The sequence below is a fragment of the Triplophysa rosa genome, linkage group LG7 (genome assembly GCF_024868665.1).
Source record: "Triplophysa rosa linkage group LG7, Trosa_1v2, whole genome shotgun sequence".
Classification (NCBI taxonomy): Eukaryota; Metazoa; Chordata; class Actinopteri; order Cypriniformes; family Nemacheilidae; genus Triplophysa; species Triplophysa rosa.
In genome coordinates, this window is record NC_079896.1 from 5,330,881 (window position 1) to 5,354,413 (window position 23,533).

At 37.9% G+C, this 23,533-nt stretch overlaps 1 protein-coding gene across 3 annotated transcripts in view; it reads right to left on the minus strand.

Annotated features, from left to right (window-relative positions):
* The window catches only part of cntn4 (contactin 4), a 133,226-nt gene that overhangs the window by 77,127 nt on the left and 32,566 nt on the right, over positions 1-23,533 (minus strand). For 2 of the 3 annotated variants that reach the window (XM_057338897.1, XM_057338896.1), the window contains exons 3-4: positions 12,922-13,054; positions 4,571-4,746 (exon numbers count right to left, since the gene is read on the minus strand). In XM_057338897.1, the coding sequence (XP_057194880.1) occupies positions 4,571-4,746; positions 12,922-13,054 (309 nt within the window). The remainder of the gene's footprint in view (positions 1-4,570; positions 4,747-12,921; positions 13,055-23,533) is intronic. The other variant, XM_057338898.1, reaches the window with a different exon arrangement.

Consider the following 23,533-nt stretch of genomic DNA (forward strand, 5'->3'; position numbering starts at 1 on the left):
TGGTGGGGGGTTACAAGAGGTGCTGCTGGCTATTCCATCTACGCAAACCAAAAAGAGCAAAGGGACTATTGTTGTTTAAAGTACTCAGGGGGCTGTTTTCCTCCGGATAGCACGCAACTGAAGGGTTTTCAAAAGAATGGCTGTGTGCGGTACAAAACAGAGAGAGGAGTTCATCACATGCTTCTTTCAATACTACACAGCTGAAAGCATTCCCTTCTCTAGTTCCCCTGAAGAAATGTGCCATAATGCATGCAGCATCAACCACTTGCTTGCAAGGACAACTTTACAAAAGAATACATCCCATCGCCGTTTGGGCTGATCCAGATGGCATCACTGAGGCAGCTCATGCTAAGAAAATGCAGTGTTACACAATATCAATGTAGAAAACGCATGCACATAACCAAAAATCCTTATAATTACCATGATAGATAGATATTTGTTAAATGAACATTTTACTTTGTGAACAACATCCAAAGTAGGTTTTGTGAAATATTACTTTAGCTTACTACTTTACATCCTACTTTATTATACTATAGTTTACTATTTAAAAGTATATAGTATACTGTACTATTTACTATAGTTTAATACTATGTATATCTATCCTCAGAGCAAAGCTGCAGTAGATAAACTAGAAATATCCTAAATGTAAACTAGAAATATACTTAAAATTTACTATAATTATATGCTATGTATGTATATACTAGTTTACTATTAAAAGTATAGTATACTGTACTATTTACTATAGGTTATTACAATTCTGCCCTTAGAGCTAAGCTAAACTTGAAATATACTTAAAAATAATAATTAATTTATATACATAAATACTATAATTTACATTATATTTACATTGATATATACTATATACACATATATATATCTATTACACAACTTGGTACTTGACAAATAAGCCATCCTTTGTGTCCTGGTGTGACAGCAAACGTAAAATAAAAACTCAAAATTAAGACAAATCTCTATCATGCTATTTTATATTATAACTGTTTTTTTCCACATTTTTGCTGTCACACCATAGGACACTCTGGACACTTTATATACATACCTGTATACAATTTATTCATACCAACCATCAGGATAAATGGTGACAAAATTAAAAAAGTAAATCTACTGTACTTTCAATCAGTCCTTGAGAAAAAAAAAACTGAAACACATTCAATTCCCAATTCACTCTACAATTCCCAATTAAGCTTTGGCACTTATCACATTATAATAATATTCTTCACCTGAATAACAGGTATGAAACAGATTTGGAAATAAGAATGAGAAAGGTTGTACTGTAGCCATAACCTAACGTCACATGTGATATTTCCCATTCTGCAATCCATAACAGCTGAGAATGAAGAAAAACGAGGCCGCTGAGGAACCTCGAGCTCCTCCAAAGCTATCTGACGGGATGTACAGTAATCCAAATGAACCTGACTATCATATGCCGTGGGCTATTTTTAAATGCCAGCATAACTTATCGTGCTTCTCGTAAGCCGCTGTGTCTTTATGAAGACTGGTGATTCACACGACCCTCCCACCACAGGAAGTACATGAAACGCTCTCATCAGACTGCCAGGAAAAATCCAGCTGTTACTCATTGTCAAATGGGACAGAATAAAAGGAAATCCTTGAAGATATTCTGCGTCTGTTGATTAACAGTGTCTCAAGCTCTCTCTTTCCCTGTCACTCTTTGAACTCCTGTTCAAATTTCTCAGAATACATTTATTTTTGAAAGACCATTTCTCTATTTGTTCATACTTTGAAAAACTTCAGCTACAAAAAGCTATTATCCCAAAAAAATGTCACTTAATGTTTAAACCAACATGCAAAAAGTATTCATACTACGACTGGACTGTCGTAGTATGAGAGAGTTGCAGCCTCTGTGACAACTTGCCCCTGTGACAACTAGCCCCTAGTATCTCCAAAAAAATAACAAATGAGATAAAGTTGCAAAAATGCTCTATTCTTCCTGAGACCAAAATTTTTGTTATAATACAGAATGCATAACCTTATTTGTCACAGGGCCTTTAATTGCTATGGCACATTACAACCGGGGTCTTCTTGAAGACCCCAGAAAATATGAAAACGAAAAAGCTGTATATGTGAAATACGATTAAGACGCAGCACACGGTCGTCTCTATCAGTGGCGTTTTAATTAAAAACATTTTGCAATTCCCAGAATGCAATTACTGCTTTAGGGACCGTCGCATTGAAACTGACAATTTTTCTCATTTCCTATGCATCTACTGACAAGCCTTTCAATATCTGCTTAATTCATCCAATCCTATTCAGAGGGAATGAGAAAAAAAAACATTTTATAACGTTCAATGAAAGTCTCTTTTATAACCTGTACTATTGATCAATTGAAAGCACACAAAAGCACCGTACAAGCTTACACCAAAGTAACTGTAAACGTATTTTCACACATTAAGTGATTTTCAACAGACATTTATTCGGAAAGAAAAGGCAGAGCTGTTTAGAGACAAATGTAGTCTGTAAGACACAACCAGTTCAAACACTACCTGTTATTTTCTTAACTCAGCACTAGCAGAAAGCTGCCAGTTGTCTATTTACAATAACTTGATAAAATTGATATTTTTAATTTAATGGGAATTTTTATACAGTATTTTATTGGACTAACAACTGGACACGCCCATAAGTGCAAGACGAGTCATCGGGCCCTATTTTAACAATCTAAGCGCATGGTCTAAAGCACATGGCACAGAGCGCAAGTGGGGGTTACCGAATCCACTTTTGCTAGTTTAAGGACAGGAAAAACTGTCAGCGAGCCAGGCGCATGGTTTAAAAGGGTTGTCCCTATTCTCTTAATGAATCATGGGTGTGTTTTGGGCAAAACGTGCAGTAAACCAATCAGAGTCTCATCTCCCATTCCCTTTAAGAGCCAGTTCGTTCGCGCCACGGCGGATTTGCTATTTACATGGCGGAATTTGCAAGAGCTAAGACCGAACGCTTCTCCAGAGAGGAAACGCATCTGCTCGTGCGTGAGGTTAAACCGCATGACCAGACCATTTACAGGACAAGCTGGATTTTTTATCCTTATGTACATGATAATAATCTTGTAGTCCATTTATTTTTAATATTTGGCATGTTTGTGTGCTGCTGCGTGTCCCTCTGTGTGTAATGAGCAGAATGTACGAGCGCTGTGCACGCACCTATAGGCGCATATTACTATGCGCCTATTACTATGCGCCTATGCTCTTTAAATAACCAAAAACATATTGTGCCATTGACTTTAGACCAGGTTTCAGTGGCGCAGTCTATTTCGGTTTCCTCAAAATAGCAACGTGCCAACAATGCGCATGAACACACCTCGTTTTCAGACCAGCATGCCCATGGGCGCAAATGCATTTGCTACGATAACTGCGTCGGACTGAAACTAGCATAATACGCTCGCGTCGCTCCTGGCGCCTGGATCGCGCCGGGGGTGTACGATAGGGCCCATCAAATTCCAAACGACACGTAGATGACCTTAAAATTTAAACACATGGACTAAAAGCCGCAAAACTCAAGTTTGATTTTATGGGCTCTCTAAAAGCTGCTTTACGATGTGGTCTAAAGCACCGAGAGCTCCGTCTCCACTTTACCACATTAGAACGTTTGAAGAATTAAAGTTGGTGATGTGACTTCTCGACTTCACCTTTACGCATTCTCATGCACGCCTTCGCCTCCGACAAATTCTCCAGCATTAGACACCAAATTAGAAAATATCCCATTTAATAACATCAGCTGCCCTTTAAATTATTCTCTTGAACCCGCAGCACTCCATCATGCGGCGGAGTTAATTAAGCTATGGAGAGCGTAATAAAGAAGATGGATGTGAAGCTGTAAGAGACACGTGCCCCCACCATGCGACAACAACCGAAGCTTAGTAAGGTCAGAGACAGACGATTGATGGATCTGTCAGCCAATCGTCTTATGTTGTCAGTAACCCCCCACCCTTTCCTCCGAGGAATTGGATTGTTCCTGCTCGGGGATGCCAACACCGTCGGATCAGAAATGGCCTTGCTGGGAATGCGGCGAATCAGAATTCAATTGGAAAGACCAATCGGTTATTTGTTAGTGATGCTGTATGCTAAGACGAGTCAACCAATCGGTGCAGATTACACCAAGACCGATAAAGGTAACTGACAATGACTATATTAGTATTTACACTAAACAGTATGCTTCACTGTTGTCACATGATTTTAAGTTGAATGCTTAATTTGGTGGATTTTACTTTAGTTTTATGTTAGTATTTGGCTGCCAGTCATGACTTTCAAAACAACCGTAACAAGTGGTGCAAAACCTGAACCTCATTTATTTCATCTCATTATCCGTCTCTATAAATGGTGACTGTGACACTGAATCTGGCCCTTGAACAACCTGAATACAAGTGTGTGTGTGACAGAGCGATAAAGAAAAGGCCTATCCAGTATGCCAGGCTCTCCTTAGGGATGTACATGCATTTCCATTTTTACCATGTTATCTGCAGGGAAAACAAGGGCCAGCATACAGGTTCACACTGTCAGGTCTTGATGTTCTGCTGGTTTGATCAAAATCAGAGACTTACATGCAAAGGTTAGACTGGCCTCCCTGCTGACGATAGTCCCGAAGGAGTTGGATGCGAGGCACTGGTAGGTCCCAGCGTCCTCATCTTTGTTGAGATGGGAAATGCGAAGGTTGCCTCCAGAGAGGCTGTGGTGAGATCCAGGTTTAGGGTTGATCAAGGTTCCATTAAGTTTCCACCTACAAGGCAAGGGAGCATGTTTTAGATAAGAGCTGGAGAAAGGAAGAACTGCAAATATCTACTGGGAAACAGAACATCTGGTGAAACTACCTGTAGGAAAACGAAATCAGACAAATGTTTTAAATGTCTCAGTTGTTCAGACAGCGGTGAAGATTAAATGGGAGAAAAAGGAAGCCCCTTGCGTCTTAGATTTTACTCTTGAGAGAAGTTACAGAAGAAGTCTCAGTGATGTCTTAATCTGTGCTCAGATTTACAATGATACCAAAGTATGCCATCAAAAGAATACAACGCAAATATTTCTCCTGACATTTTTCATTTCTCCATGAACAAATTCTTAATACAGCTAAACTGCTGTATAATAGGTCTAAACTCTTACTGTGTGTCAGTTAATATTTAATTCATTTCTATTCTTCTCAGAAATTTACGTTTATGAATAAAATATAACTGGAAACTATGAAATATAGTCTTATAAACTAACTATGAGTATTTGGACATATTTATGTCATAAATGAGATAAAGTGTCACTTTTTATAGATAAAATATAACTTTTATAGATAAAAAGTGGCATTATTAAAAATGATAAATTAGGCACCTAGATTTCCCCAAAAGATATCTGTTTTTTTATTTAAGACAATAAATACAATTTTGATAGTAATTTGAAGTACGTGACATTTTTTAGGCATGGCTTGGTTGTCCAAAAACCTTTGAGGCCACGGTTCATAATATTAAATGAATATACCTTATTTCTGAGTAGCTATTAAAAATGTTGGCTGCTAAAATAATGTTACAAAACTTGTGGCTGAGCTTTACTTAAAAGTAAAGTTTAATAAGAAAACATATGGCAGGAAGCAAGCACTGCGGTGATATTAACATTCGAGCGAAATTGTTTTGCATCGACGTGCCAATCGAGTGCTGGCAGCCTGGGTACAAATCTGGGCTGGTGAAACAAAAGTTCCGAGTGTGATCCAACGGGAAGACAACTGGTGAACTCCACAGAGTTGCTAAGATCCACACGTATCATTAGACCAGTGAGTAAAGCACTTAGCACACTACACTAACTCCAAAGGGACTGTCCCTGCAATTAGTTCACTGTAAAATAAAACACAGTAGCATAAAACTTGTTTGCTAAATGAAAAGAAACCAGTCCTGCAAATCCAGAGGCCTGTTGGCCTTCCTATATTAAGATCAATGCCCACAATGCCACGGTTTGTGACAATTCATCTTGTTGGACACCAAGTCGCACACCATCAAATCTGAGCTTCATCATTGCAGAAGACCAATTAAATGAAATACAGGCAGCGCACACCATGGCATTGCACTTGGCGTGTCATCAAGGTGGGGATTTGCAGAGATTATTGAAGGATATACTGTATGTTTAAAATAACAGTTGAAGACACACCTTATCAGAAAGCCATATTAATATACACAGTCAAATTTCAGTGTTTCATCTTTCTAGAGCCCTAAACCCATGGTTCATATATAAACCGGTGTATGAAATATCTTTTCACTGTTGGCACTGGTAGTGTTTAGTGGGTGAAGAGGATATATCGAAGTGTGTGTGTGTGTATACATGTTTGCCTTGAAAAAGCATATTATTAAATATGTCCACACTAATACACTTAAACATATTAAAATCAAACTTGGGAAGACATCTGAAGTGCTCCTTTCTATTTGAAAGGCTCATAAATCAAGTTTTCTGTTGAATTTAATAATAATCGACAGGATTTCGTGTGGAAGTTTGGAGGTAGGATTAAGGGTTGGGTATGGTCAATATTATTATCTTAATATGAAAGCCATGCATCTTTGAGAGGTCTGCAATAATATAGCTTCTAATATATTTAAGTGAGTGTGTGCATATAACTTATGACAAGAAACCGATTGATATTTTAAAAATATGATTAGTTAGTGTTGCCTTTAAAAAAAAGACAAAAATGTTGAATGCTGTTGTATGGAGCAGTGCCAGAAATAGAAACATTTTATTGATCTCCTTGCATGGTTTGTCATCAATAACTAATACATCATCTCTCTCACATCCTCCCAATGGAACATCTCACTTCCTCTGTAAGTTTTCCTCTCTTCCTACTCCGTCTCTGCTGAAATAAAATAAATGTTTAACCCAGCCTGGTAAAACAAACAACCTTAAACTGCATCCTAACCAACTGTAATGCAAAACAACCATTCACAAATTGGTGAATTTCCATTTTGCATGAACTATTCCTTTAAAGGTCCAGTGTATGAAATTTAGTGGCATCTATTGGTGAGGTTGTGAATTGCAACCAACGCTCACTCCATCCCTCCCCCTTTTTGAAGCACTACGGTGGCTGACACAGAACCAAGATGTCGTCACATTTTCCCTTTTTTGCCGGAGGAGATAACGTATTTATGAAACACGCTCTGTAGAGCAGTTTGTCCGTTTAGGGCTCCTGTAGAAACAACAAAAATTACACACTGGAGCTTTAACTAAAGCTGAGTAAGTCAATGCTAAAATATCCAGTTCAGCATGTGGTACATTGCTACTGGACTTTCCTAAATGGCGTTTGCAGTTCCACGTCTTGTTTTCTTTGCTGGTTTTCACATTTGTATACAAATGCTTCTTATTTTCCTAAACAAAACAGAATCTCCCTAATGCCCCTGTAAACAAGGTCATTTACACACGATGACTCTTCACATCAGGAGGTTCATGCAGGTGAAGGTTAACCTTATAAGTAATATGGATGCAGCTCTATATTGTTTCTTTCAATATTTCGTCGTGGTCTCCTGAGGCTAATTTGAATCTCCAAATCTAAGATGGTGCATTCTCATTGTTGCATTTCAGCAGACCTATTGTTTTCCAATGACAAAAACACAAAAGACACTTCAGCCCACAGTCGGTAATAGACTTTAAAAAATGGCAGTATTGGAATAGAAGGCTTTATAAATTGGATGCTCCTTAATAATTAGGGTTGGCGAATATATAGAAAAGAATCTATTTTAGTGATTTGGTTGATGACATAAAAATAAGCAACCTCAAGATATTCTCATGTTTCTAATGTTTGTTTTATGAACTACTAAAAAAATTATTTTACATCAGTATTTTACTTCTTGCCTTACACAATTCAAATAGTGACAATTCCAAGCTTTCTGAGCTATATTGATATACAGCAGCGAATAAAATACGAGACCCTTTCAAAATTATTTTCATTTTTTTTCATTCTGTGAACTACAAACAATATTTCTCCCAAATTTCAAACCAAAAGTTTCTATTTGCATTTATAATGAAAACTGGAGAAATGGGTCATAATAACAGAAAAGATTCTCTGTTTTTTTAGACCTCAAATGTTGCAAAAAACAAGTTCATGTTCAAAAACGATGTATTTTTATCACAGTTTTCATGTGTCTTGTCGTGGATGACTGTTGGATGACTTTATGTCACTCCTGAGGTTTGATTTTTAAGGTCTGTTGAAATTCAACAGACACTGGACTGGGATGGCCACAATACATCTAGAAATGCTGATTAAATGAAAATTTGGAAGGGTCTCTTAATTTTTTTCCATGGCTGTATATTGAGATATACTGACATATATTCGAAACATGTCTAAAAACACCAAGATATACTTTATTGCTGATTTCTGTTAGTTTCGGGTTGGCTTTTTCAGCTCAATGTAAGTTCTTAGTAAAAATAACCCAAATGTCTCTTACACTAACATTTCTTGAGTTTCTTGTTGAAATACTTTTTTAAGAGCAGCTGGTGGTTTTTGAAGTGTAAAAGCATGCTTAGAATTAAGAATAATGACACCACAATATCTGTGGTGTGATTAAACTCGCAAAAGAAATGTTGCAATGTTACATCGGTGCAATGACATCTAATTATATAAAATAACATTGCATAGAGAACAAGAGAATGTTATGAGTGCATGTCAACAGTTATTACTAACTCCCGCCCCTGTAAGAAATGGAAATTTCACCACCTACAGTCTCCATCTTGAGTGACAAAACATCCAGTCCGTGTCACAGACAGCCTGCGTTGTTTTCTTTATCTCCAAGTTTTTTTGTGTGTGTGATACATTTGCATGTTCACACTATGACAATACTTCATTCTTGTTTCATCATGGGGCCAGAAATATCACCTTCTTCCCTCAGAAATGTTACAACTTCATTTCTAAAGATCAATTATCAGCACCCAAATGAGAATTCTGTTATATGACAGCATGTCAAAAACTGTTTGTATCCGGTAAAAAAATATACCCGTATCCCATCTGCTGCTATAACTATGGCTACGGGCAACACTTTGATTGACAATTCTTCCTTAACTTCGCGTGGAGGTGATGCAAGGATACGCTGTAGCGTTCTCAGCTCTCTTTCATGTCTCGCGCCGAGGTATAGAAGAGCAGTGAATCAGAAGCTGTCTGTAGAGTGAGGGAGGAATGTCTTAAGTAAAAGGAGAGGTTGGCGTTTTCAGATGAAGTGAGCCTGGCAGTATAATTTACAATAAGTTGTTAAACTTCAATTATTCCGCCTCTTCACTGTTCTCCTACAGACGCAGTGGGTGTTACAAGGCTCAGATCAAGAGTCTGGCATCTTAGGACTTCTGTGGTTTAACTTGTGGTCTTAAATATAAATGAATGGTTGACAGATAGATAGAACACAATAATTGACGCTCTGGGCATTCTCTGAACCAACTTCATGACATGCCACCTGGGTACTTTTAAAATGGTATTGAAGGAGTTCTCAGGTCTGGAAGCTTGTAGTCTGCTTTCCATAACATTTAAGCTGTTCTTAAAGCAGAGTGGCGACAGCAACGCAAAATCAAGGGTTTGAAAAAATGAAATATATTTATTGAATGTATAGGGTCTTAAATGCACGTAAGTATATGCAAAAGTATAAAAGTATATGCAAGCTTTAGTTTAAATGCATTTAAGCATACATCTTTCCATCAAAAGGTTTTCAATGTAAGAAACATAAATTCACACTGGTAGTATAATAAAAAAAAGACATTTCATTTAGGCCAATTCATTTCTATTTCTGACAAAATTCAACTTTAAAAGAACTAAAAACTTATTTAATTTTTTTAATTTTTAAATGTAATAAACCTTATTAATTTTAAAAGGGGGCTAATTTGTACGAATTTGTAGAATCCCATTCAATTTTATACATTTTGCTTTCATGCCGGGTGGGATTAGGGGCGGGGCTTCAGTATTGCTTTTTTCTACCAGTCATACATGTTTTGTACAATTCACATTGTAGGAATTCATACGAATTAGCCACCTCATGAAATAATTACAAATAAATCAGGCTGAATGTAACAAGATAAATAAAAATGCCATTTCGATGATCTGTGCAAGTGTTCACAAAAGATTAAAGATAACACTTTATAAAATGACCTGACAGCATTAAGTTACACCAACAAAAGTAATTCTTTAAGGGAAACTCGTCATGAATTACCCCCCCCTAGTTGTTCCAAACCTGTTCCATACATGTCTTTGTTCTGTTGAACACAAATAAAGATATTTGGAAGAATGTTAGCAACTGACAGTTCTGGGACATCATTGACTAGCATAGTCAAAAGAAAATTAAATGGAAGTCAAAGGTGCCCCAGAACTGTTTGCTTTCCTAAATTCTTCAAAATATCCTATTATGTGTTCAACAGACCAAAAAATATATTATGTTTTTTTCCTACTATGGTAGTCATTGGTACCTCAGAACTGTCAGTTGCTAACATTCTTCCAAACATCTTGCTTATTGTTCAACAGAACAAAGAAATGTATACATTTTTCAAACAACTGAAGGGTGAGTAAATGATGACAACATTTTAATTTTGGGGTGGAGTATCCCTTTAAGGGTTAGATTCATTTGGCAACAAAATAAAACAAAGGCATGATGACAATATCCCCTCGCAGCCACGACAGCTTTAACCTGACGCTCCATTTACTGAGCACAGACTTTTACGTGCTCGTGTTCAGACATCGCTCGGCGCTGAACAACACCATCTGCCTCAGGAGACGTTCTGAGGATCTGTTGCGCACATTAAATCTTCCCGCATAACACATCCCTTACTAAAACCTTCTTCCAAGAAGGGGGCCGCGTGCCAGATGCCTCTGCTCAAAAACTACAGTCACAGCTTTGATTATCCTCGGGGCTTGTGCGCGAGCTTAAATAACGTATAATGAAACAGGCACCAGGGAAGGACGGCCTAGGCTTGCAGTCTGAATTAGACACGGCGCAGGATGAGAGCGGTTCGGGAGGATGAACTTAATGCACTTTGAAAGTGATGGACACTAGACCTGCCAACAGAGGGACATCCATCAAAAGGCTCCATGATTCAACCGTCCTGACAGGAAACAGGAAGCCCTTCATTAGCCTTTCCATTAAGCTTGATCAATTCGGGAAAAGCACATGGATCTGCAGCCCGGGAGGTAAACGTTAATCTGAAGCTATTGAACCAGACACTTCATTAAAATACAGTAGTAAGGAACATACAGTATTTAACTATTGATAAGTCACAAAGGTTGTGTGGAAGAATAAAACTAGATTTTTTATGAATATGTATGCATAACCATAATGACCTTCAAGGTATTTCGGTTAGGTCCCACTGTCTGATTAGGATTTATGTAATTATGCAAAGCACTTTTTTATCTTTATCTCTGTTTAAAGCTGCAATCTGTAACTTTTGCCTTTTTGCCATTTCTGGTTAAAATAAAATTTCAGGTTACCTGCATAATAGGTAGCGTATTTCTGAGGGGTCACTATAAACAATCTGTCTGCCGAGTCAAGGTGTACAAAATAACTGATTTTAAACTAAAACCAGAAAAAGAATAACATATAGATAAGTGGGGAATGTCATTTTAAGGTCCCTGGTCATTTCAGTTTGACCTTTACAGTTAACAAGGCACATTTCAGCATGAAGTGTTTTCTGAACCCGTCTTAATGTAACGCATGCTTTGCAAAGTGCCTGTTATTGAAAAACCAAGCGAATCTGACAGCGAATCTCAACCCATAAGTCAGCACTGTTATTTATTTCATCTGCAAATAGGGTGTTCTACTGTACATTTACTCACCCTCAAGTTGTTCCAAATCTGTATACATTTCTTTGTTCTGATGAACACAGAGAAAGATATTTGGAAGAATGCTTGTAACCAAACAGTTCTTGGACCCAATTGACTACCATAGTAGGAAAAATTACTTTATAATTTTTTGGTTCTGTTGAACACAAAAGAAGACATTTTGAAGAATGTAGGACAGCAAACAGTTCTGGGGCACTTTAGACTACCATTGTAATTTTTCCTACTATGGTAGTCAATAGGGTCCAAGAACTATTTGGTTACAAGCATTTGTCCAAATATATTTCTCTGTGTTCAACCAAACAAAGATATTTATACAGATTTGGAACAACTAGAGAGTAATTCATGACAGAATTTTTATTTTTGGGTGAACCATCCCTTTAAAGGTACAGTATATGGGTTTTCTACTACACCAAAAATGCAAAGAAAAACTAAAAGCTCAAGTGAAATAAAGCATACATTGATTATAATTTTATCAGTTATTAATATTTTGTTGATGCCTTTTTGTTTTCGACTATAGCAGTCATTCTCCCGGGCCTTGAATCAGCAAGCTGTGTTATTTTTTGCCGAGCCTCCTCAAATTCTTCCCAAAGCTCAGTTAACACTCCCAAGCAGAACCATAACACAAATACACATTTGTTAAAGGAATAGTTCACCTTCAAAATTCTGTCATCATTTACATGCCATCTTGTCATTTCAAACCTGTAAGACTTTCTTTCTTATGCAGAACACAAAAGAAGATACTTTGAAATAGTTGGTCCCCAATGACTTGGCATTGATTCCATACAATAGAAGTCAATGGGGACCAGTGGTTTTTGGTTACCAACATGTTTTAAAATATCTTCTTTTATGTTGTGCAGAAAAATGAATCACACAGGTTTAGAACGACAACAGGGTCAATCATGACAGAATTTTCATTTTGAAGGTGGACTATTCCTTTAATACATCTATAAAAATACACTGTCTTTGATTAAAAAGACAGTTTTTGGAAAGTTGGTGATCATTTTTGGCCTTTCAGTCCAATGTGCACTGGTACAAAAAACATCTTTGCAATTGCAAAGTGTCTGCATCGCAATTTTCTAAAGCATTGATGCAGACGACCAGACGCTAGTGTTTTTGTCACCGCATTTAACTCACCTGTAAAAAGGAGGCGGATGACCTTGAGCTTCACAGCTGAAAACCACCTCCTTGTTCTTCTCCATGGAGTCTACTGGAAACACGATGCTGCCCGGTTGCTTCGTAAACACGGGGCTCTGCAGAGTGTTGCCTGCTGAGAGACACAGAGAGAGACAGCGATCAGCACGCTCCACTTACACAGACACCCAACCTGCTTGCAAAACAAGCTATTAGCCGGTGGCGTTGAGCGGGCCAACGCTGGTAAGCCATTAAAGAGTCAAACCACAAGCAGACAAAACATATCAATTAATTCAAATAACGGGACTGTAACAGAATCGTGTTGATTGATACAGAACAACATTTCGAGGATGCGTGCTCATCGCTTTTCATCAAGACCCGTGGTCTGTTTTTAGCCTTCGCTATAGAACGCAGTCAATCGCAGGCAATTAGACTTGCGGTGAGCGGCTCTCAGTTGCGATCTGAGATCTTCTTGAGAGGTGACTCTCTGTTGGAGGTGCAATTATAAAATGCTGTAGTGATATCAAGTGGCAATCTATGTGATTGTGATAACATAGGAAAAAAATAGCTAAATTCCACACATTTTCTCTTCAGCAATGTGACGAAAAAAACTATAATTTAGATAATTCAGAAAAACGGCTGCTTTAAATCAACACTGTAAAATAATTAAAAAAAATTTGTAAAGTAAAATTCTGTTGTCACGGTCCTACCTTCTTGTTTATGAATTCCTAGTCATGTGGCAGGATCGGGACAGAGCCCTTAGGTTTTATGTGAGAAAGCCATGAGTTGTTTATGTTTTTTACTTCTCATGTGTTTTCTCGTGTCTCGTCATTGGTCCCGCCCCTCTCGTTTCATGTATCGCTTCCCTGCCATGTCTAATGTTTCTCACCTGCCCTGTGTCATTATCCCTCGTTTGTTAAGTGTCTAAAGGGCTATACAAATGGACATGCAGGATTGCTTGTCATTTTCCACCAAAAACTGTGTCCCCAGAAAGAGAGTATAAAGGAAATTTCACTTGCTTTTAAAATAATAATTTACATAATATAAAAACACATCTAAGGCGAATTTGTCACTTTTACAAAACGCTCCAAAATCTCCATTGTTGTCCACTTAGAGCTTGATGTGCTAATTAATGAAACATTTATCATTGTGTTAGGTTGACCTTTACAACCTTGATCTTCGCCCAAATAATCTCCAACAAACATTAAAAATAAACTGTAAAATTACAGGAACCAGAACTGAGCCTAACTAAACCAGACTGCTGCAGACATAAACCCCTCTAAAGGTCACCTAGCTTACTAACAAGCGCCAAGAGCGAACATTTTCACCCCGGCCCGGAGAGCATCAGCCGTATTTCAGCCTCCAACAAACTGAAAAGCGTTTTTTAGCAGTAGGGGGTAATCTGTGTATCGTAAATAAACACAAGAGGCTTCAGAAAACACATTATTCAAAACATTATTTAAACAAGTAGCATAAAGGGAAAAAGCACCACGACCGTTTGGGGCTCAAAGTGGTCTTTTTGTTTTCTGAGAAATCCATTTAATTCCATTTATGTTCAGATTTATTGAAACCTTCTCTGCGGTTTGTGAACAGCTTGCATTGCTCGCAGGAGACAGAGCGAGAGATTTCAAGCTTCCTGTTCAGAAACCAAAATTTTGTTTCCTGGGGTCTTTTTCTAAGCAAGTCTTTCATTTTAGATGGCTGCAGAATGTGTTTTCGCCAAAAGCAATGTAAATATGTTTTGTACCTCCGATAATATTCAAAATGTTTTAGCCAAAGCAAACCCAATATAATAAATTTACAAATAATTTCCAGATTTCTTCGGGATATGCAAAATTTCAAGACTAGATTAATCTACATCTATTCAAAGTTTTAAACTGCTCTCTACCCTGTGGAGATGGGAAAACAGTATTTCAAAAAGGACTATAAGATAATAAATAACTTTTGCAGTGCCATTATTATACAAATTCTACATTTCCTCTATAACATTTTATACTAACTTTCCTCAGGAGCATTAACTAACATTATAGCGTTTTGCAAATCTTAGTCACTTTCAATCCATAGTTTTAAATACCCTGAAACCAATGTAAAGAAAATTGCATATGGTTTATAAATCATCGCCATGGCTCTTCTACGGTGCTTTCAAAGACTGGCTTCATATAATAACACTTTTAAATTTTAATATTACATTCTGAAACTATAATGCTAATAGACTCCATAGTGGGTAATGATAATAATAAAAAGCCTTGGAACCAGAGAGTGCAAACAATATATAAATGTAAATAAATATATATTTGTATGCATTTGTACGAAAATAACAAACTAATCAAGTGGCTACCTGCTGGGAAATCTAAGCTGAGAATTTGTATAAATAATTTCCAAACAAAAAGCTTTGTAACGTGATCAAATATAAAAAAGACAGCAATCTCCAGTGTGTTCTTTCATCTCAAATTTAGTCAGTCAGCATTCACCATCACAACTTCTAGTTTAAGTGGATGCTTATAACACTGTTCAAGTGTGAATTACTTCAAAACCTTTGTTTGGACTGTGAATGCAGTATGCATGTGTGACCAAGTACGGATGGCTGTCTAGATGCAAGCGGAGTAGAATATCATCCACAGAACATGACACAAAAGGGATGCGACAGAGCAAAGGTGAGTGCGTGTGAATCACTGCCACATGTTCGGCTGCCGTCCCTTGTGCTTTAATTGGGCTTGTATCGCTTCCCATCATACAGCGAGATGCTTCATCTCAGCTCCAACTGTCTGCACTAATTCCCCCTGTGACATGACTATGACAGGCCCTTATTTCACTGTCAAAGGCACTATGATGCATTCCCTCTTTACCTGGAGATAAACGCCGCCCGACAAACATTCATCGGATTTGTTTGGTAAAAATACACAGCCTATACACAGAGCGTTTTTGGGTTGGTTTTGATATTAAATTCAACGTGAAATCACAATGGACTTTTTAAATACACGCTATTTGTGTTATTGTGCACAGTTCAGTTAATGCAGATAAAAAGTGATTGTCTTTGTAATTCGGAGCCATCTTTTCTTTTAATCCATTCTCTCTAACAACTTCAATTCTGATATGTACATTTTCACTATCCAGTTCAATTGAAGGGACAGTTCTTCCAAAAATAACAAATCTGTCATCATTTACTCACCCTCGAGTTGTTCCAAGTATACATTTCTTTGTTCTGAAGAACACAGAGAAAGATATTTGGAAGAATGCTTGCAACTAAACAGTTCTTGGCCACCATTGACAACCATAGTATGAAAAATTACAATCGTAGTCAAAAGTGTCCCAGAACGGCTTGCTTTCCTACATACTTCGAAATATTTTCTTTTGTGTTCAACAGAACAAAGACATTTATAAAGCAGTTTTTCCTACTGGTAGTCAATGGTGGTCAAGAACTGTTTTGTTAAAGGGATAGTTCACCAAAAAGTGAAAAATCTTTCTTCATTCACTCACCCTCACGTCATTTCAAACCTGTATGACTTTCTTCTGTAGAACACAAAAGAAGATATTTTGAAGAATGTAGAACCAAACAACACTGGCCCCCATTGACTTCCATTATCCGTACACAAAACCACTGAGACGTTTCTCAAAATATCTTCTTTTGTGTTCCACAGAAGAAAGGTACACAAACTGAATAGGTGAATAAAAAATGAATAAATGATATATTTACATAATGCATGAATGGTTTACTTAAGAGTTGTCTCTACATATTAAACTGGGACAGGTAAAACATTTCATAAACTTTGTTTGAAAAACTTCAAGGTTTTGCTCATTTATCAACATTACTGAGAGACCAATTACCTGTACAAACACACAAACAAGATCTATCCAGAGGACGTATAACATTTGACATAAAGCATGAGACACGTTTCAGAAGCCTTGCATCATGTCTCGCTCCATGACAACACAGAGCCACAAAAACAACCCCACAACAGCCGACGAGCTCGGCTTCTCTACGCGAACGTCCAGAAACGTCTGTTTGCAAGCCATTTGAGCTATACAGAAAAGAGTGAACTAAGCTAACATTTTAATTACAGCCACAATCTTAAACAGTGAATTAAATGGTGGCACCGGAACAATTATTCAAGAGCAGGTGCGTGCGCCCTCTGGGACGATGTACCGGCTTGAAACTGCGAGAGTGCACCTCCTGTTCTTCAACCAGCATGTGTTTTGATCAACCGCATATCCCAGACAGTCAATTAACAATGCATACTCATTAAAAGATCCCTACTGTGTCAAAAAAAGAAGAATGGGAGGACGGCATAGAAGCAAACTTTAGTTTGTCGCATCTTCTTTGGTGTTTCTTATTTCTGCAGCCATCAAATTACGGAAGCCCCCCAACCCCCAACAATCGGATAAACTAATATTTCAAACTCGGTTTGTTCTACCAAAACATGTTGTGAATACCACAAATTAGGTTTAGGAGGAAGTCATTGAGAGGTGTTGATCGAGAGAGAAGAGGAACGCGACGGAGGCCGGTTTCTATGAATAAAACATTTATCGATATATGCATATGCAGAGGAAAGTGTCGAGCAAGCGCAACCAAAAACAATATGAAACGGGTGCCAAAATGGGAAACTGCAAAACAAAAAGGAAGAAAAGGTAGAAAGGAAAACAGGGCTAGCAGTGAATCGCTGACATCACCAATTAGCAAGGGCTTGCCTGCGCAGCCGTCTGGGGACGCGCGCGCCTTCGCGCAGCCACGAGAAGAATAATTGCATCCCTGGAGATGGAACAGGTGAGTCCACCTGGAGCAGAACAAGGGCTTCTGCTACTCAGAAACAGTCTTGGCTTTCATCAACAAGAAGTCAGCGCCTGCTAATGTCATCATCAACGAAACGCAAGCGAATGAAATGAAAGCTAATGGACGCTTTAGCGCAGTCACTTTAGCGGACTGGCATCTTAGATTATTTTTCACAAAGTCAGGAGGTTCTTGAAATATGACGAGCGCTGGAGTGTCTCAGTAAAAATTGATTACTTGAGGCTTCTGGTCTCCTTCAAAGTCCAGATGGAGAGATTTCGCCCGAGGATGGAAAACGAGGATCAGGGCCAGGCTGCGGACCGAATGTGGATGCAGCTGCTCTCCGCTGGTTGGTTTTACGGAGTCAGTAGGGCTGTGTCAATAGGGCACTACCACCGTTGGCCTGGCAACGGGACACTGGGTGGCACAGAGCAGATGTTGCTGTCCAAAGATTGTGCTCTTTTAGACACTTAAAGGTGCAAAACAGTGGCGCATGAAGAAAAAAGATAAACAATAACAAAACAAGAGGATCTCTTATGTGATCTACTGTACTTTCTGTGGTTCACATTGATTTGCGATAAAGGAACAAAAATAACTTTGCACAATCACACAGCAGTATATAATACACTGAAATTTAAGTTTTTGTGATACTGTAGTTCTTCATGGTAAAGTGCGTCATTTTTTTCGAGGTGAAAACGCATTTTCCTACCCTGTCTAATATGCAGGGACACCTTCAAAAGAGCTTAAATTTGCATATTAATAAACAACAAACAATTTTGGTAATACAAAAAATATATAGTAATGGGTGTATAAGTGTAATTTGGAATTCCCTTCTCACCTGTCTGTCCTAGTTTAGTGGTTCTTTACATCTAATAACATTAGCATTTTGGCCGCATTGCTGGATCAATGCAGGAAGACTCGTGATTGGTCGGTTCACTCCACACGCTCCAACCATTGACCAACACCTGAAAATATACGAGCAAGAATTCCAACGCGTATTGAAGGCTTTCATAAATCTGCTTCTAAGGGTATTAGTTCCGCTGTGCTGCTAAATCATGGACTGTCAATAATTCAGCTGAAATAATTAACTTCTCAAGTGCTTCTGACAGCCAAAATATATAACAAACTATGCATGATAATGGGCAAAATCATCAGTGGCAGATGATAATTCTAGTTTATTTTTGATTAATGAGGGATTAATTAATCTTAACAATGCGCTGCTCGTTGCAATGATCGAATGGCTTCTAAATCTTAGCTAATGCCATTGTTATTAATAAAAAGAGATGAATTAGACCTACAACCGGGGTCTCGAGACCAGGTCCAATTAATTAAAGAAGCTGTTAAACTTTTTGCTCATAGGTGTCATTCCATTTTAAAATGCAAAATAAAATAATACAATTAAATAAACGTAAAATAAAACTAAATGTAACAATATATATATATATATATATATATATAAACTAAAATAAAGTCAAATAAAACAAAACAAAACATATCAATGTATTACTTTTTTTACATTTCACCATAGTAAAACCATACATTTTGGTTGTACCATGGCAATACCATGGCACTCGATGAAGTACCGAAGAGTGCCATGTATAAAACATGATAAATGAGGATGGGACTAGGGTAGATATCATTCAGTGTAATTGTTGATTTAACCCATAAACTATGGCCAAATACTGTACAAATGATGAATATTTCATAAAAAAGTAATATAGCAGGGAATACTGCAGATATGCAGAACAAATACAGGCTTTACATATGGCTCACTAAGTCAGATTTTAGTCAAAATTCAAGAGTCATTCTATAATCACAACATCTGATCTGGGACTAGGTTATGACCAGACTTACACAGATGACATTCCCAAGTTTCCCAATTCATCTGTTCCTTGAGCTGCCACTAAATGAAAAGTGACAGACATTTAAAGGACATGAACGAGATGATCTTAAAATAAAACGGCTTCGGTGTCTGTAACCATGACAACATAGAGTACCTTCAATTGTAATACAGTCTGCGTGTGAGGGTGACCTAATACGCTCCGTCTCGGAATCACACTTGGCAAAGGGCTGGAATCAATCAATGAGTAACCAATCAAAAACTCCGGTTAACTTTCTCTCTCTCTCGCTCACTCTCTTATTCTCGTCTGAGTCTGGATTCGCAGATTAAAGTGTTAGTCATAAAGATGAAAGGCCTTCTAAAAAAAGTGCCTTCTCAAGGTGAGAACATCAGACTGTGTTTGGTCTTTCATATTGAAGACAAATGCCTTCTTAGCATGTTTACTTCAGCGAAAATCTTATTTAAAACATATGCTTGTGATGGGCTCGGCTATATATCGAACAACAAACAAGCCCAAATTTTCCTAATTTATAGACGTTTCTATATTTTAAGAGCTTTAATGTGAATGCTGACCTGATGCTTTAGCGTTAGCTGCTTTAGTTTATCTTTTGATTCAAACCCTTTAAATGACTGATAACCATACACATCCATACAATTGGTTAAAAGTAAGAAAAACAGGAAGAATATGTAAAAAAATTGCCTTAATGTCGTTTTCAGGAACTGCCCAAAACAAATGTATCCATGTCGGTGAACCCAAAAGCCATTTAGGATTACAACTTTAACATGCTTCGCGAAACAAATCAAAAGCACAAATCGCAATCTTTGTGGCCAGGTAAAAGTAAACAAGTTTACAGCTTTTACCACAAACCACTGTAAACAGAGAATAAATCACAGCACACAAGCAAAATGGAAAAAACTACGGTGGAAAATCCAAAATCTATCGCATTCATTTCCACACACTTTAAGTCATGGGCAGAGCAGCTCCTCCATGCTCGGGTCTTCCAGATACGGGCAGATAAGTCTGTTTAGAACCAGGACTTGAAACCAATTGTGCAGTTGTTCTCCCTCGGGTCTTTGCAAAGTTAAATTTAGAGATACAGTCTGGTCTTTTTCTGCAAGGCGGCGGGATATCTGTAAATCCAACCGTAACAGACGACACATGGCGTGCCCCGATGAACTCTCAAGAAAATGTATTCTTCCATGCTCGATGGGGCCCACACCACTTCAGATCATGCGTTTGTGGGAAGGGATCGACAGAGAGCTATATAAATTGGTTCAAGGTCAGGGAACGAAGAAAATGCCGCTCGCGTCGTTCATGCTCCGTGGGAGCTATTACAGTGAATGAGGTTTTGTGAAATGGGGCTAGCCTGACGCCAAAAGGGAATATTCATCTTTGGTTTATAAATGATAATGGAAAGAAAAAGATAGATATGAGTACTTCACCCACACTTGGATACGACTTGGGTTAAATATTGGTATGTGGAAATAATGCAAATGATGATGTAACTGGGGGAGTTGTATGCTGCTTTGAGCATATTCCATCTTCAAGAAGTCTGTCTTAAAGGGAAAGCTCTTTTTTTACATGAAACAGACCAGCGTGTGCTATATGAACTTTGTTCATATTGAATGAAAACTCAAACCTATACTGTACATTACAGTTAACATTCTTCTAAAATCCCCAAAAAGTCATCCCAAGCCTCTTCCATTGACCGTTTGGTCTTCCTTTTTCAACTAGTTTGTTTTAAGGGTATGACCAGGATACCAAAAAGAACAAATTGCACATCTACTAAAGCTCTCCTGTTTGCCCTCTTTTTCCACCTCTACCTCCCATTTCTTTCAAAGTTGCAGGTCTGCGAGCAACATTTGCCTGAGGCGAAATCTACTGGCCTTCCCACGAGACCCAGAAAGTTGTCCGGAGAAAGCGGCTTTGTGATTTGCATGAAAGCCACGTCTCCCAGCCACAGGCTCGACGCAAATCTGCAAGCAAAACCACACAGACCCCAAACCTGACACAATAGCTGTATATACATAGATGCCTGCCCTCAGAACAATGGGTGAGAAAAGATTTTACTGAGCCACCACCAAGAATTCAGAGGAAATATAAAGACAAGAGCTGGGATTGTGGATGAGTGACAAGCATATTTTCACTATACAGAGGAGCTTGGCAATGGCATCTGTGTGATGAGTTCAATTTGTTTCAGGGGTGACAAGGGATTTGCATGGGGCCAAATGTTGGGAATTATTTGCATAGAATCCTCATGCCACGGTGACACCTTTGATTTCGCTCAACCTCTTCTTTTCTCTCGCTTTCCCACCTTCCCTATTTGTTTCTCACCTGTTTTTTCTCTCTCATCCATTTCACACAGCTCACCAAGGTCATTATAGTTAAATATAGTTGTACACAAAGACACCATACATGTGCACTGCAATATACTGTATGAATAGAAATGGATTTACACAGAAAATTGTGTTGTTCATTATTTGTGCACTGACTACAATATGAACAAAGAATTTCACAAAATGGTCTTATTTATTATTTATTCTCCGAAGATTGACGAATCCAGTCAAAAATATCTATCCAAATTAAAAAAGTAGGCCTTCTAAATGACCTCTACACTTTTAAAAATCAAGGTGCTTGAGAGGTTCTTCACAGCGATGCCATAGAAGAACCATTTTTGGTTCCACAAAGAACATGCAGTTAACGTCTGGCATCTTTTAGCACTAGGACCGCGCCATCTATCAGTTTCAAACGATCTCCAAATCCAGTGTTATATCTACCGTTTAAATAACATCCATCACTGAAATGGCGTGAACAAACTGACACACCAATATTTCACTATCTCAAGAGTAACGAGCTGCAACACGGCGCAGCCCATCTTGACGCAGCGCAGATTACCTTGATGGTAAGCGGGTCTCGCTCGTAGGTTGGCTCATGGGCGGGCTCTTTCTTTCGCCTTGCCGTGCTTTTCCGGGAGAATGGCCAACAAAAGGAATATTTCGGAAAGTTTTTTATAATGATGACACGGGGATCCAAAATGATAAAAAACTTTCCGAAACAAGTTGGAGTGCTGGGGGAGTGTTTCAAGTACAGAAATACTACTTCATATGCCCAACTCGTTTTTTAACAAGTTGACCATGTTAAGCATGAGAAGCCAGTAAGTTCAACAGTGTAAAGAAGTCAGAACGCATGACATAGCATGATATCCGATCTTTAAGAGTGTAAAACAACCAATCACACTTCACTTTCTCATCATGATGTTTCATCAAAAACTGATGACACTACAAAAACAAACTAGCCACAGCTCTGGCTAGAACAAATTATAGCACAGCAGTTTACAACCTGCAACAAAAACTAAATTAGTCTAGTTAGTTGATAACGGTCTAAAACAAAACTCTTATGTATATTTATGAGACGCAACTATGGCAAACCCAGCAGCTATTTATGCTTTGGTGTGGGCCATCTAACACAAGATCCGAGCTGATCCTATCCATAACTGCTGAATCATAAATGCCCTGGAGATGCCAGAATGATGGTAGTCACAATTTACTGCTAAATGTAGCATTTATTGCACATTTCATTGTCAGCAAGTACTGTAGGCGGGGTATTAATTTTTAAATGAAACGAGGGTATTGATGCAGTTTCTGTTAAATAACAGTGTCTCAGGGCGCTACATAATAGGATATGAAAACGAAAGCTAAAATAATTAAGAGACAATTTCAAAAATATTTTCAGTTTTTATGAATTTACTATTTATAGGTATGTGTTTAAGTAAACTTATCATTTATGTTTCATTCTGTGAACTACTAACAATATTTCTCACAATTTCAAATAAAAATATTTTTATTATTTTCTTATTTGCAGAAACTGAAAACTGGAGTAGCAGGTCAAAACAACAGAAAAGATGCTCTGTATTTTTTCAGACCTCAAATACTGCAAAGAAAGAAAGTTCATATTCACTTTTAAAGCAATCCAACAGTAATATCTGTACAATATTTGTGTTTAGGAAAAG